General features: G+C 38.1%; 1 protein-coding gene across 2 annotated transcripts in view; it reads left to right on the top strand.

The window, feature by feature from the left end:
- The window catches only part of EYA1 (EYA transcriptional coactivator and phosphatase 1), an 84,722-nt gene extending 69,373 nt beyond the window's left edge, over positions 1-15,349 (top strand). For both annotated transcript variants that reach the window (XM_036379012.1, XM_036379011.1), the window contains 6 exons: positions 2,888-2,946; positions 3,140-3,300; positions 3,502-3,616; positions 3,916-4,037; positions 6,242-6,342; positions 13,636-15,349. In XM_036379012.1, coding sequence (XP_036234905.1) covers positions 2,888-2,946; positions 3,140-3,300; positions 3,502-3,616; positions 3,916-4,037; positions 6,242-6,342; positions 13,636-13,716 — 639 coding nt within the window. In that variant the 3' untranslated portion in view covers positions 13,717-15,349. The remainder of the gene's footprint in view (positions 1-2,887; positions 2,947-3,139; positions 3,301-3,501; positions 3,617-3,915; positions 4,038-6,241; positions 6,343-13,635) is intronic.
- Positions 15,350-15,841: the final 492 nt, after the last annotated feature.

The following is a 15,841-nucleotide window of genomic DNA, read 5'->3' as shown; positions in this document are numbered from 1 at the left end:
ATCCCTGATTATGGTGCATATTGATCTAACTGCTATTTTAAGTTGTTGACTTTTCGTGTGCTTGCTTATTTCTAATCAGAGGACTGAGCAGTGTCTCAGGTAGCTCACAAATAGAATGTTCCACACAAGCCAAGCAAGTGGAAACAAATACAAGGGGTTCTGATTCTTAAATGGACCACATCAATTAATGATAGGCAGGTAATTGGCTCCTTTGTAGAATTACTTCTAAATAACTTCCCTGCTAAAAGAGCAATTGCTAAATGAATGTCTTTCCTTACCATGTTCAGGGGTGGAAAAATGCAGCCATCACTCATTAGCCCAAAGTCTGGGTCAGCTAGACAGCGTGAAAAAATACCTGGCACTCAAAGCTCACATTTAGCCTCAAAGCCATGCCCTGCCACTCAAAAGGAGCAAAACAGTCGTGCACTGTTTGTGACCTCCCTTTAGCTGTAACATAGTGTCAATCACACTGGGCTTTAATCCTTTCCAAATTATAACATGTATCTCTTGTGCTTTGTTCCCTTCCTGCCTTTTTTACTTTTATTCCTGACAAAAGAGGACAATATCTCGCTCTTATAATAGTCAGTATTTTGTCAGAAATTTGCAGTGCTTGTGACATTTTCTTCCTTCCTCTTGCTTTCTTGACGCTTTCTGTACCTTTGCCCTACCAGTTTTTCGTCTCGGATTTATTTTCTGGGCTTTTCTCTCCAAAACAATTCTTTCTTTTGATGCCACAATTTCTATTTCTAATGTATCACTGCGGTTCTCACTTTCTACCTACCAAGCAGGTGGTTAGACAGAAGGGGAGAATATAATGATCCAAGGCTTGTGATGGTCCCAAGATCTTGCACTGTGAATTAAAGCTCCAAGTCCCCAGGTTCTCTCTAACTGTGGTATCTAAGATGTAGTGGCCTCATTCTTCCTGCCTTTATCTTTTCCCTGAGAGAGTTGAGTTTGGAAGTTTTTTGAGTTATTCCTTCTTCCATCTGCTCCTTTGAGAAGATGAGCTTCTACTCTTCCTTTACTTTTGTGGTTACAAAAATATAGTTTCTTTTTCACAGATTTCTATTTTGAGTCCTGTTCTCCAGCAGCTTGTTGCAGTTGTCATTCATAGTTTCTAAGCTGGAGAAGGAGGAATCACTGAGCAGTAGAAGAGTAACTAAAGTGGGAAACTAATGAATTCTGGGGGATGTTGCTTCTTTAGCTTACACTCAGCTCATATTTAATTGTTAATGTGGTATGCATTTGGATGGGCATTTGCTCTAGGTTTTAAACAGAAAAACAATAAAAAATTGTGTGAATTTGATAACTTGCTGAAGAAGCTTCTTGGCTCTTTTTTCAGCCAAGTTGATTTTCAAAGCCTGGCAGCATATGCTCACACTTGCAGTTTCAGCTGTGTCTGTACATCTAATGCATTTTGTCTGCCTAAGGAGGAAATTCACTGTATGCTGGTTAAATATGAGCAAATGTAGTATTGTCTCTCCTGTGCTGGTTGTCACTCCTACCTCTCTCTATAGCACAAGCTACCTATACATAAGATACAGAAGAGTAAGCATTACGGTAAGAATATGTTGTACAAGTGCAAAAGACTACACCTTGTTCTTCAAAACATTTCAAGTTTCTGAGGCATTTTTTGTAAACCAATGTTTTTAAAAATCTAGAATCCACAGCCACCATGTGAGGCCACATAGGCTTCTTCAGCTTTTTTCTTATCTGAGGTTGTTGACCTCAGGAGAGGAGGAGAAGGTTACAGGGTCAAAGTCTTTTCCTCCTTGGAGCTTGCTGCTTGCTGGGAGAGGGTTGGCTGGAAAATAGATGTTTTAGAAAAAGGGTTGAGGGTCATGATTTTAATTCTGTTAGAGAACAGCTGGTTTGAGTTTCTTTCCACTTCTATCTTCCCTCCCTTCCTCACAAATCCATGGAGAGAGAAAAATTTGTTCAGAGGAAAGCAACGCAAAAATAAAGAATTGCAGCATTTTCATGTTTAAAATAGATCATACTTGTTATAGGACTTCACATTAGGAGAGAGAGGAGGAAATTATTAAAATAATTGAAATCCCTTATTGTTACAAGCATTGAATTTATATTGGTCTAAAGTGTCAGAGGTTTATATGTTTTCCTGCCAACAGTTAAAATGTTAATATAATGTTTTAATGGATTTTTTGTGGATAAACAATATACATTGCAATTTTTAATTTAGTGATGGAGAAAGCTAATTTTTAATATATTATGTTAGTTTGCAGAAAAGCAGCTGAAGAAAGATGGTTTGATTTGGGTATTTCTGTTCAGATTTTCTTCATCTTTGCACGCTGCTTTCATGCACTAAGACCAAAGAGAGAGAAGGAGCTCACAACTCTCAAATGAATGGCAAACTAGGAACAGATTTTTCATCTGCACTCCTCTGAAACACTGGCCTCAGGCTGTGTTGGTGTGTGGCTCAACAGCAATCAGAGGTCATAATTTCATTGGCGGTTAGCATCAGGTTTAATTTTTCTAATATGTTACATTTACCAAAATGTCTGGTTTCAGTTACACTTATGCACTGACTGAATCAGCTTTGAGCAGCATGATGTTTTAAGGTACCTGAAAGGCTACAAGAACGTTTATGGAACACATATGCTAATTGTTTTTAACCACTTTCATTTCTAAACACAAAAATGTGTTTTTGGAAAGCCATTTAACAGTAGTAGCTAATGACGGTGTGCATTTATTCCAAGAAATGAGCACAAGGAATAGGTAAAATAGTTGTTTTAACAAGACTGCCATCTACTGATTTCCACAATTAAAAATATCCCTGATGACTAGATTGGTCATAGATTTTTTTTAATAGCTTTGTTTTCAAAATATGCAAAATCAAGAAAATTATAAAATCTTTCTGTCACCTTAGGAATGCGACCAGGTTCACATTGACGACGTGTCTTCGGATGACAACGGTCAAGATTTAAGGTACAAGAGAACTCATTAAGATAAAAAGTTACTTTGCAAATTCCTTCCTGGGCAAGGGATGGGCTGCTGGAATGCTCCCAGTAGCCTGCTCTCTTTTAGCTGTCTTCTTTGCCGCCCAGCCAAGTGGGTAGCTGGTGGTTCAATGCAGCCTGTTGCCTTTTATTAATCCGTGGGGTTTTTTATCCCTGCCTAGCACGTATAACTTTGGAACTGACGGCTTTCCCGCGGCTGCCACCAGCGCCAACCTGTGCCTGGCCACCGGCGTGCGCGGAGGAGTGGACTGGATGCGGAAACTGGCCTTCCGCTACAGACGAGTAAAAGAAATATACAACACCTACAAAAACAACGTTGGAGGCAAGTGACTCTGGAGTGTCTAACTAACACGGATTATTAGAGGTCTTAAATGGGAAGAACTGGTTTCTACTCCTTCCTAGGAGTGTTTAGTGAGCTGCTTAGTTTGCCACGTGCAGAACATTGTCTGAGCTGGTGAAAGCAAAGGAAAATGACAGAACACTACTTAGTACCAGTGCAGACATGCCCTTGTCTACTCCACAGGTCTTCTTGGTCCAGCAAAAAGAGAGGCTTGGTTACAACTGAGAGCAGAAATTGAAGCTTTGACAGATTCTTGGTTAACACTTGCACTGAAAGCACTCACCCTCATACATTCGAGGTGAGTATTGAGAGTAGGAAGGAAACTCTAGCATGTCTGAGGATAATCTGGAAGAGGCTGTCAGGTGTGGTGGGCAAAATGCTGAAGCTGGAGGCCCTTATCCTCGTTTCTTATTCTGATCTGACCATACCGCACCTTGTTCCTCGATACAGTGGTAAAAAAAAAAAATGTTCTTTTTAAGTGGTGATAATAATGTTGAAGGGGTTCTGATGGGAGGGGTAAGATTTTCCTTCTATTGTTTTGTTTTTGTTTCTTTCTATTTTGTTAAAAAAGGATATTTGCATTTTTCTCTTCTGTAGGACAAACTGTGTGAACATTCTCGTAACAACTACTCAGCTAATTCCAGCTCTGGCAAAAGTCTTGTTGTACGGACTAGGGGTTGTATTTCCCATAGAGAATATTTACAGTGCAACTAAAATAGGTGAGCTATTTTCATCATGTTGTGATACATTTAAAGCTGTATTTCTAAAAAGAAAAGGTATTGTAGTCTATATTTAATTCTAACATGCTTTCACTGTAGTAAATACAGAGATTAGTAACACCTGATCCTCATGAAACATTACTAAAGCATCCTAAAAGTGCTTTTGAATGTGTGATGATCCAGCACAGAAAGTTTTTTTATAGCTCTATTAACAGTGGTACAGTCTCTCTTAGGAAGAAATATAAAAAAATTGCTTTTTTTCATAATTTCTCAAAACTGTGGGGCTGTGTAGCAGTTGAGAAGGGTTTTTAATAGGCAGTAAGTACAGAACACTGAAGTCTCCCTGGAGCAGCAGTAGGAGAAATTCTGTAAAGGTAAACCCTGGCTTATTTGTTTTCATGGGCTCTGGAGCAAATTTTGGTGAACAATTTACCAGAAGCAAGAATGTTTTGCTGCAAAATGTAATTATTTAAGTTTCTTCATACTGACTGTAATAAGCTTCAGCCTGGCAATTGTTTATTTCTGTTTTCTGGTTCAGTATGAAAGATGTTATTCTGAGTATGTAGAAGTACCCCAGACCAGATGGCAATGTTGTTTGTAGTTTTTAATGTGATTATGACATATCTGTTCTGCCTCAGATTCCCTCATAATTGTGGGACACAAGAACACATTTTTCATCTGTTCTTAAGTATTTTAAGTATAATACAGCAAGCTCAAATAGTGGGATATTTTTGATTTTTTTTTTAACAAGACAAAACAAAATTGGTTCATAGTTTTACAGAGAAATTTGAAAGCATTCCCATAAAATATTTAAAATTTTTCCTGAATATAAAAGTTATAGTGCCCTCTATCAAAACTTTATAGTAAATTATAGCTTTGAAATATAATGCTTTAAATACACATTTTAATTAAAACGTATTTTAATAAATCTTCACTTGTGACTTCACAGATATGGGGTAGAAGGGTGGTTTTGGAAAAATGTGCTCTGTCACTGACTGTCACAAGAAACCATGAGATTTTTGTGACATGGCATGATTCATAATATTCAAACACTGTTCCAGCTTAGTGTTGGAGGTTTCTTATGCCTGGTGCTACTGTCAAATGGTATAATTAAGTAGTTTGGCTTCTGTAATGTCTAGAAAACTTTATTTAATTTCCAGCCTACTTTTTCTTACGCTTTTATTGTTCTTTAGCTGAAATAACTATTTTATAAACCACAATTCTTCCCATCCATTGCTGTAGACACTCAGCATATCCCATGGCCAGACTAAAATGACCTTTCATAATGGGGACATTTGGGAAAACTCAACTTTAGGCTTTTGCTTTTGCTTTCTTTTGTCTTCTCAGTACTGTACCTGAAACTTCCCAGTAGGGGTACAGATTGAAAGAGAAGAAATTTAGGTTAGCTATTAGGAAGAAATTCTTTACTGTAAGGATGGTGAGACATTGAAACAGGTTGCCCAGGGAAGTTGTGGTTGCCACAACCCTGGCAGTGTTCAGGACCAGGCTGGGTAAGGCCTTGGATGACCTGGATAACCTTGGATAACCTTGGATAACCTTAAATAACCTATTATAGTGGGTGTGTCCCTGCACATGCCAGGGTGGGTTGGCACTAGATGAGTTTAAGGTCCCTTCCAACCCTTAGCATTTCTGTGATTCTGTGGTACTTGTGCGTAGGGCTGGAGCACTGAGATAATTTCCCTAGGTGTGTGCAGGGAGGGAATGACCTATATGAATGGATCCCAGTGCAGGATCAAGGACATGGCCCATGTATTGGATTACAGGCATTTAAATCTTAATGTTTTGAGTGACCTTCTAAGTCAAGGTACTACTGTTTTAGGAGCTGTGATTAATCATGTCACAAATTTTGGAGAAAAGGCTAGAATTTCAACTCAGCTTCAATCAATTTACTCAAATCATGCTACTGGTCATAAACAAATGGTAGATAATTCTCCTAGTGGTGAATTTCCCCACGAAACCTGTGTCATATTAGGGAATGAGACAAGAAAGGTCATGTTGTGGAGCTCTAGTATGCTGTCTATGCTGCAATCAGCCTTGATACACCATCCTGAGGGACAGACTCTTCTCATTATTGTAGCTCTGCTTAAGAATTCCAAGGGTTGGGGAGATCCAGGCTAAAAAGTTATTTATTTGATGACATCCCATCACCACCTACCCTGAATAGTCTGATCTATTTCTTTCAGGAAAGGAAAGTTGTTTTGAGCGAATAATTCAAAGATTTGGAAGAAAAGTAGTGTATGTTGTTATAGGAGATGGTGTCGAAGAAGAACAAGGTGCAAAAAAGGTAATGACCTTCTTTTGGTGAGGGTTGGTTTCAAGAGTCTGGAAAATTGTCTTTTCTTCAGCATGGGACAGAATGCACTGACATTTAAGAAGAATGTCTTTGCCTTATAAAATTTTTGTTGACTATATCTAGTAGAAAGCCAGGTAAGCCTATAGATAATGATTTGCCCTGCTGTTCTCCAAAAGACACATTAAACTATGTATGTTTGATGCATTTCAAAAAGGGGCCAGAAAATGGGCCCTGGCTTTTGTGCAAGAACTAACAGTTCTGTTTTCCTTGGCAACCGAAAATACCACATAGGATGTTATGAATGTAAGCAAAATATGGTGATTCTTAGTGATCAAAGGCAGTGTGCTGTTTAACTGTATGAAATACGTATATGTCACACCTTAAAAAGACATGTAGGACTGGAGTAGGTAGACAGGAATTTCCGTTTTCTTGTGTGTCCATAATTTGGATTCTTCGTTCAGACAACAACCTGTGGCTTGGCATGCATTCATAATCTCAGATAACTGAGCAGAGAATACTATTTGACTGTCTATTATTTTTTGACTGTCTATTATTTTTGCTTCCCACTGAGAAGGGAAAAAATGGGGTTTTTTTCAATGTGAATTAAGCTGTATAAAAAGCAACACTTTCCATTCACAGATAATAGGCTTTATTTGTAGTCTTGCTAAAAAAACTACCCTAGGTAGTCTGCAGATACACACTCTTTGCTTGGAGGAATGAGGCATAACCTTGGCTATTTGAATAATAGGAGAAAGAGCAGGAAAATGGGCATTTTTGTTCTTGCTGCCTTTCGCAGATAAATTGCTTTTACACAGCTGCTTTTTCATCACAAAACTCTCTGTGATACTTCTATCTCTTTCCACTGTGACTTTCTAAATTGGAAAAGTGAAACTAATTAGTCCACATGGCGTTTTAACAACCATTGACTGGTTTTGCTTCATGAAATCTGGGTTTTGTGCCCCTGAAGCCTTGCGGGTAGGTTCCCGGCTCATCCCAGCACTTTGCAGAGTCTCAGTTTCATATATCCCTTTGGCGGAACAGTTTGCTCCTTTCTCCTTCAGAAATGCCTTTCATCTTTGCAGAGAAATGTTTTCCCGCTGCAAATGATTACATTTTAAAAGCTGTATTTAAGATCAGGAGGAAAAAAAATTCCTTCTCTTTGTTCCTTTTCTGTTGCTCGGTGAAATAGTGTTGCATATGATAATGGCAGGAGTAGTCCTTTTGGTAACATTATCTATTCCAATGCCTTTTTCAACAGGAAACATGATTCAGAAAAGCATAAGAGAAAGCCTTTCCAGTCGCTAAGAGGAGTAGCAGTATAGAAAGTTCCTTTGTGCAATTACTTGTGTGTATTCTTTCCTGGTGGAAGGAATTTTCAGGTTGAAAGCATGTTAGATGCTCTGGATTAAATTATCTGCTGCAGCAATGCCAGAGAAGTCAATAAGTAGACCAGCAGCCCTGCCTTTCTGCATAAACTATCAATCTGATTTGGGAAAATGCTTCTGTGATTCTTATCCTGCTTCTTACTCCACCAAATAAGAAATCACCATTTCACACTGTGAATGCAGGCTTTGCCTTTTTAGTTTTTTCCTTCACATCCTTCAAGAGTAGAAACCTTCTCTGGAGAGCACACAAACAAAACAGAAGCTTTGCCTCCCCAAAACTACCCAAAGCATCTCAATCCAGAGTGGCATAACTGTGCTGTGATGTACCCCATTGTCATGCTTACCCCTAAATTTTGGTAGCTGGTTCCTTCTTGCCTTGCTTCCCGTCAGCATGTCAGGTTTTGTGGCCTTCTCCAGAGAAGGGACAGGTCTTCTGTTACCCTTTGCAGAGTAGTTTTCTGAAGGGCTTTGGCCTGAGGTGAAGCCATTAGCATATGTGTGTTTCTTTACACTATTTAGAGCATAAACAGCACAACTTTCTTTAGATAGCACTTCATTGTTTACATGTAAACTGTAATGAGTCTTTTCAAGTGAGCATATAAATTCAAGCCAATATAATTAGAGATTTTTTTTATTCTACGTTCATTCAGTGGATTAAAGAAAGTTGAACTTCCAGCTTAGGAGGTAAGAAAGTTAATGTTAAATTATTAAAAATAATGTACCAATCATTTATAAATTCCTTCATCTTAAAACAAGATTTTCATGTGTGTCCTTCATTGATGGAAAATATTGAGTCAATTCAGCAGTAGGAAAATAAAATAAACTTTTAAAATCTTTTTATTATTGTCATTAGTATAAAAATTCAATAATAGAAATTTCTTAATGCCACTTAAAAGATCATTGCTTTATTGAGAAACATTTTTAGGATAAACAGTTTGTTAATAAACTGCCTCTTTTGGTTGATGTAAGTAAACATAATACACTGAGAAAACTGCACAATGTTACATTTCTGGTAGCATTAGTCAAACTATGATATTGACACCTTTGTTTAGCTGTCACTTCCAGCAAAATGTTTGATGAGACAATTAAACTCTCAGGATGTTTGCCCTGTGGATTGAGGAGTGATTGTACCCTTCTGGGTCAGTGCAGCAGCCCATGAGCTTGGCTCTAACACCAGGGCTCACACAAAGGTTGCTACCTTCATATCAGCTTCCCCCGGAAAAGAGGGAGAGGAGGGCAGAGAGAAGCCAGTGTGAAAGTCCAAAGGGTGCCCTGGAGCTGCTGGCACCAGTGTGGGTCAGAGTCACCCCCTCAGAGTGCCACTGCAGTGACACAGCTGTTCTCAGTACAAGGGTCTGGGGGCTTCTGCCAGAAACCTCATTGTCTCAGCCTTTTGGTTTGCTTTGCTTTGTTTTGTGTTTTGGGTTTGGAGGTTATTTTGTTTTGTTGTGTTGTGTTTTGTACTCATCTTTTGCCTTTGCCTTTGGAGACACATTCAGGAAATACTAATAAGACAGAAAACCCCCAGCTCCTGAGTTTTTCTGCTTAGGAGAATTCTCCAAAGGATTTCTAATTTGTGAGATGGACAAAGGCTCCTCTGCACTGAGGAGCTGGATTTTACATCAGGTGATTCGGGAGAGCCTAGTCAAATGGGCTTCTCCTTTGTCTCCAAAATGGTCATGCTGCCTGGGAGGAAAAATCATAAATCTTTGTGGAGCAATAAATAGAATATAAATGGGTATCCAATATGCCACTGCTTTTAAGCTCAGAGTCACACTGTGCTGGTCAGGTCTGGGGTAGGAAGTAAAGAGGGGTGCTTAGCAAATCTGGCAGGAATACAATAAAAATACCATGAACGATGACAAAAACTGATGAGTTTTCTATTCAAATCCATCTCAAATCTCAGGAGTAAGTTTTTTTGTATAAATATGTATTCATTTAAGGGATAGAGGATAGAGGATAATCTGCACTTTTTGGTGTTGCTATCAAAATATGGATTTGTTCTGCATGTGTAAAAATAGCAACACTATTTTGTGGAGTAAAATAGCTGAAATTTTGTACATTTAGTAGGTACATGCTGAAAATAAAATTACTTCAATTTCACAAATAAAATAGCTTAATATCTTGGATTATTTAATAATACTCTAATTATTAGGCTTACTAAATTTGTAGTTTCATTTTTTATGCTTTTTACATTAAAATCCAAATTTTGCCACCATATTTAATTTCAAAATATCAACAAAATCAAATAATTTAAAAGTTCATAGATGTTTTATTACTCAGTATCATCTACCAAACAATTCATGATTTTTAAAGACAAATGCTTCATATTTACTTGGAATATGTTGAAATAGTAGACTTAGGGTTCCATTAGATACTAATGCATCCAATTTCACTGCCTATTTATTAGTGGTTAGCATTTGTCATCCATTCTGCCGCAGCAGCAAATGTGAGATTAGCATTTCTTGCTTGGCTCAGAATAGAAGTGTTCTGCATGACAGGGGTGTGCTAAGTGTTGGTAGGGATGGCTTTTTAAAGGCAATATTTAGTACAGATATATACAAAGGGTCTCTTGCTCTCTCAAATGATCTCAAGTCATTTGGCAAGAGAAAATGTACTTCCATCTCATGGGAGTGTTGCCACTTTTGACATGGCTGAATATTTGTGAATCAACAATGCATGTTAATACATAAATAATAGGTAAGGTTGTGTATGATAATTTTGTTACTTTAAAGGTTCTAGTTTCATACAGTCATTATCTTAGATGGGATGAAAATTAGCGTACATGCCTCATGAAAACACAGGCATATATATGAACACATATGTGTGAGGCTCTATATATACACACAAACATACAGATATATATAGAGCTGTATCAGGTTTGTTTCCCCTCCTCACAGCTCTGAAGGCTGTAGTGCAGGGTCAGACTGAATTGGCCATGTTCAGCCATGCCCAGGGCATCAGAGCAGATTCCAGCCCCATGCAGCCACCGTGTTCCTGGCACGTTTTATTTCTCAGGAGTGTGCAGCTGGCCTTTAGACCTACATGAAGGAGAACTGAAAATAATTATAATCCTGAGATTAACACAACCTCCTTTTTTTCATGATACTCTCTATTGTCATTCCACACTTCGCTGCTATAACTGCATGGAGTAAATATAGGTATATTCCTTTCACAGACAGACAGACATAAATAAAGCAGAGGACAATTAACTGAATTTGAGATAGAAATATATAGTCAAAATAATGAGTGCTAACAGTTTTGGTTTAAAATCTGACCATCAACAGCTGACCCATAAACAGGGTAATCCAAAACTCGATATTGCACATGGGCATCTAGCACGAGGTGCTGTAATTTGATTTAGCAGAAGCTAAACCTTCTGTTAAATCAATCAGAGTCTTTAACTGCTCTATCTGCCTGGTGTGTGTATGCTCTGTGATGCTGAGGTTGTTACTAGGGAAGCAGTATAAAGCTGGAACTGCATGGAGTGGGAGCTGGAAGCCAAGAATTTATTCCTATAGTTTTCCCTATTCATTGGTTTGCTGCCTGGCCTTGGAAGGCATCCATGTCATTGACTCTTGGCTTCTGCAGAGACTCTTTGCATAGACAGGTGTCCACCAAAGTCTTTGCCAGCCACATCATAGGTGTGCTGTTTACACCTCCCTGACCCAGTGGCTAAAGCAGACCTGCTGCCAAGCTGACTAAGAGGAGGAGCTGGGAGCTATGGCTGGCTATCAGGGACACCAGCTGTGTCCCACCTGACAGGGGTGTGAGAGAGAAAAGGGAAGCTGCAACCTCCCACGAAAAGGAGGCAGCACTGCTGAGCGTCGCTGACCTGTGCAGTCACCTGGCAAACACAGCATGGACCTGTTGCAGGCACAAACCTGTGACTCTTTGTGCTCGATGTAGTATCCCTATCAGATATTTCAAATTCTGCCAGAAAGATCTTGCAGCCTAAGTTAGAGAGGTGCACAGAAGCTTTTGCAAAATCCAGAGAATGGCATGGCTAGTAATTTTTATTTTGTATTGCTCTTGCTGGTTCATTTCCTGAACATGGTGCAAGAAGTTCATCTTTAGGAAATCTGTGAGTTGGAAAACAGCAATGTCTGGCCTGACAGAGCACAGAGAGTAGGCTGCTTGTATAATGTAACAGGGAACAAAGATCCTGGGGCATGGAGTTGTAACTGAGTGAGCTAACTACATCTGCTTTCTGTAGCTGGTGGAGCATAGAAACAGTACAGTGGAAGTCCAGATTGAAGATGTATGGAAAAAAAGCGTTGTAGTGTTTAACATTTCCTTCTTAAGGAAAAGATCCATCTATAAAAGTGTTTTGGAAATATCACAAGCATTTAAAAAAATACCTCTATTGTCTCTCTGAATTTTGTTTGGTTTGTTGTCTCCATTGTCAGCCATCACTCATGAATTTATCTTTAAGCTGAGATTCAGTCAGCTGTTTCTCAAGGCTTTCTAATACTCTAAAGCAAAGCAAACCAGAACAGAAACTGCAACAATGGTGTTTTCTTGGGGGTCATTATGTTTTCTTCCTGAAGAAATTCCTTTGTTCTAGAATCTGGGCATACTCCGAATGTGGGCACGTGTTGATGCATCCATATTGCATCTTCATTCGAATCAGGTGTCATATCAAAGAGGATGTGATAGGCTGAGTGTTAAGGTGTTTGCCTTCTGAGACAGGTACAGAAATTACAGTAAATGTGCAGCTGAATTCAGTGAGTTTAACATTGTTTTCAAAATTTTTCTCTAACTTAAAATTTGACAAGACCAGAATGAAAAAAGGAAAGCAGAATAAAAGTGACAGAGGAGATAGAGTTTTGTCACTGATTTCAGTGGAATTAGAATTTACTCAGGAGCTGCTGAAGTAAGATGATGAAAGCCTCTTTGGGAAATCATAGATAAAAATGGTTGGGGAACTTAGAAGCTAATGTGATAATTAATTGCTTGTGGTTTGCCTCCTAAAGATGCCAGGACACAAAATGATCCGATGAAAAGGTGAACACAATCATATTAGCCTTCAGAATACTGTTGAATTGAAACTATTTTCCCATTGGATAATTTCCTGACAAAAGCTCTTTTTTCTTATTTTTTAATTTAGGCAAAAGTTCTTGTTGACATTATAACCCCCAGTTTCAAATATAAAGGTAGCTCTTAAGCAGATTTTTACCCATCATGAATGAGATGATCTGTGCTTTTTCCTGGGACTTGTGTTTTTGGTTTATTCAGGTTCTTTGCAAAAGTATTTGTGCTACAGACAGATTTTATTACAACTAATAGGAAAAAAAGATGTATTTATTTTAATGTCCCACATGGAAAAGATGCTTTAAGATCAGTGTTAGCAATGACCAATGTTATACAAGCCACTGGGATCAAAATCTTTTCAAAGTGATGTGAGCAACACATGAGTTATTCTGAATCACCATTTCTCTGTTCTTAACTCTTCTGCCAAGAGTAGTTTTTTACAAGGAGCAAATACATTTTGAGAGTAAACAACACTTTCACTTTCTTTATTTTCTTTCTGTTTCCTTCCTGAAACTACCCACATGCTTCATGTGTATGTTATTTGATTTCTTTTTTTCCAGAGTAATATTTTCTTCTGCAGTGCTCTGAAATCTGTTTTTCATATAAAGAGATTAGAAGCCCCTCCCCTCCTTGTGATCTCCTGATGTGTTTGCTGTAGTTCCTATTGTAAATAGATGTGCTGTTATTGAGAATTTATGCTTAGGGTGTGGGTTAGAGAAACCAGACATAAACATGGAGGACTCAAGGTGTTAAGAGCTCTTTTTCTCTCCCCCAAGTGTTCTCTTATCCCTGTGAAAGACAAAGGGTGCATCTAAATACCAGAATGCTTGGGGTTGTTTTTACATATTGTCTGTGCTGTTCACAGCATGCTATGCCATTTTGGAGGATCTCGAGCCACTCTGACCTTATGGCCCTTCACCATGCCTTGGAACTGGAGTACTTGTAGCAGCTTAGCAGCACTTTCAAACCTCAGAGCCTCCTTCTGCCCGTGGATGAGATGCCTGTGTCTTGTGTCAGCATTGGACTACAGAACTCTGTGATTTCAGCATGTTGACGTACAGCTGCAGTCGGGGTTAACCCTTGCCCTTTCAGTGAACAGAGGAGCAAGTCCTTTTCTTCAGAACAGCTGTTGGCTCCGGCACTGCCAGCCCAACCAAAATAAGCCATGCGAGTGTTTGAACAACTCATCTTTACCATATTTGCTACCAAAAAGAAATAGAGAAGGAAAAAATAAAATGGGAAAAAATTAAAAAAAGAAGAAGAAAAGGAAATAAGAGGTTCATACCTGTGAAGAAAAGAAAAAGGACCTGCAAATGCTTTGTAGTTTTTAGCCTCTTCAATGTGACACACACGATTTCTTCAACACAGCAAACTTGATTGCACAATGAAGACTGAGATTTTACAAAATACCAGTGGAGTAATTTTCTTATAAAGAAGGTTTACGTTTTGGTTTCTCATACCCAGGGTACTCTGTACATCTTTACTTATTTATGAACAGACTGTATTTTGACATCATATAACTGAGGATATGTATAATAGGATTAAAGGCTATTATAAGCCTTTGCCTTATGGTACAGCAACTACTTTTGATTTTAGCACATTACAGAGTAGTTTAAAATATGTCTAATTTAAACTAATAGGTACATCACTGAGACAATCATGTACAGGAAGAATTTTTTGTGTAAATTTGTAATAATGAATGATTCTTTTACATATTGTTAAGGTAAATGCTATTGAAAGATAGTAACGCCTTGTTGGTGAAGAATGAGGCCACATGTGCACAAACTTGTGCAGTGCCTTATCAATGTGTTGGATATAAATATGTAGATAATGGATTTTTTTTTAGATAAATTTGTCAAGACCAAAAGCATGGATGTCAAGTGTCAATAGGAACTGGGTTTTGTTCTCAGCTGTTTCTCTGCCATTTTCTTCTCTCACCCCCTCTGATTATGAAAAGATTGATTTTGTGTGTCCCCCCTGGTTGAAGCAAATACAGATAAAACCCAAGTGAAGAGGAAGCCTTTATTGTCTTTTTGTTTCCTCTTTTAAAGTTAACATATTAACTCTTTCTTAGAGTATTAAAAAATTAATTAGGAGCTCATTCCATAAGGTAGTAGAGAAAGAACACAAATATATTTTAAGATGTAACTTAAACTGGAACCTTGGTACTGAATAGCTTTTGTCTAATCCAAAAATGAAGGAAATTATCATCACTAATATTTTTAGAAATTAGAAATGGGAATATTTTGGAAAAATTAAACAAGAATGCTCATATACATTTAAGTTTTTTAATCCTCTTCCACCAGGAGTCAGATTTTCCTAAGATATAACATCCATTGCCGGCAATGGAAATGCTGAAATGGTTATCAACAAGGAGTTAAAATTTGCTTTTGTCTGTACTAACTTAAAGGACAAACCTAGACCGTGTCTGTCTGTGACTTGTGACTTTTCTGATCTTGAAGGCTTTGAGCTACTTGGTTAAATAAACTGTTAGTCTGACTTTTTTTGGCTTGAATTGTACCAATTCCCTTGGCCCAGTTAAATATCTTATTAAAAAGAAGCCTCACCTTTGTTGTTAATTTTCTGGGTTTTTTCTTTCATTTTTTTTAAAAAAACCACCAGCCTCAAAACAGCTACCTGCAAAACAGCTACCTGCAAAGCACCAATGTAGCTACAAATCAACACCCTTCTCTATTGGAGGAATCACATTGCTGCTAGAATAAAATATTTGTGGATTGCCTTAGTACCAACAGAGAGGTTTTTATCTTACCAAGACTTGCACGTGTGCTTTACTTTACCCAGTATGAGTTCTGCAACTCATGCTGGACTCACATACGTGCATAAAGCACATTGTGGATGGTTTTTAGAATTGAGACTATCATTAGCCTTTTCTTTCCTCAAGCAAAGTAGACAGTGATGGGGGAGATTGGTTGTCTTTTTTTTTCTTTGGCTCTTTTCAATTTTTAGTCATTTGCGGACTGAAAAAATAACAGTTTATCTGGGCCTTATTGTACAAAAAGTGTGTTGTGTCCACAATTGTGTACAGAATTTTTCTTCATTAATTTTGTTTT

This window comes from Molothrus ater, chromosome 1 (genome assembly GCF_012460135.2).
Source record: "Molothrus ater isolate BHLD 08-10-18 breed brown headed cowbird chromosome 1, BPBGC_Mater_1.1, whole genome shotgun sequence".
Lineage (NCBI taxonomy): Eukaryota > Metazoa > Chordata > Aves > Passeriformes > Icteridae > Molothrus > Molothrus ater.
The sequence above is the reverse complement of the archived record's forward strand: the minus strand, read 5'-3'. Positions and strand labels throughout refer to the sequence as shown.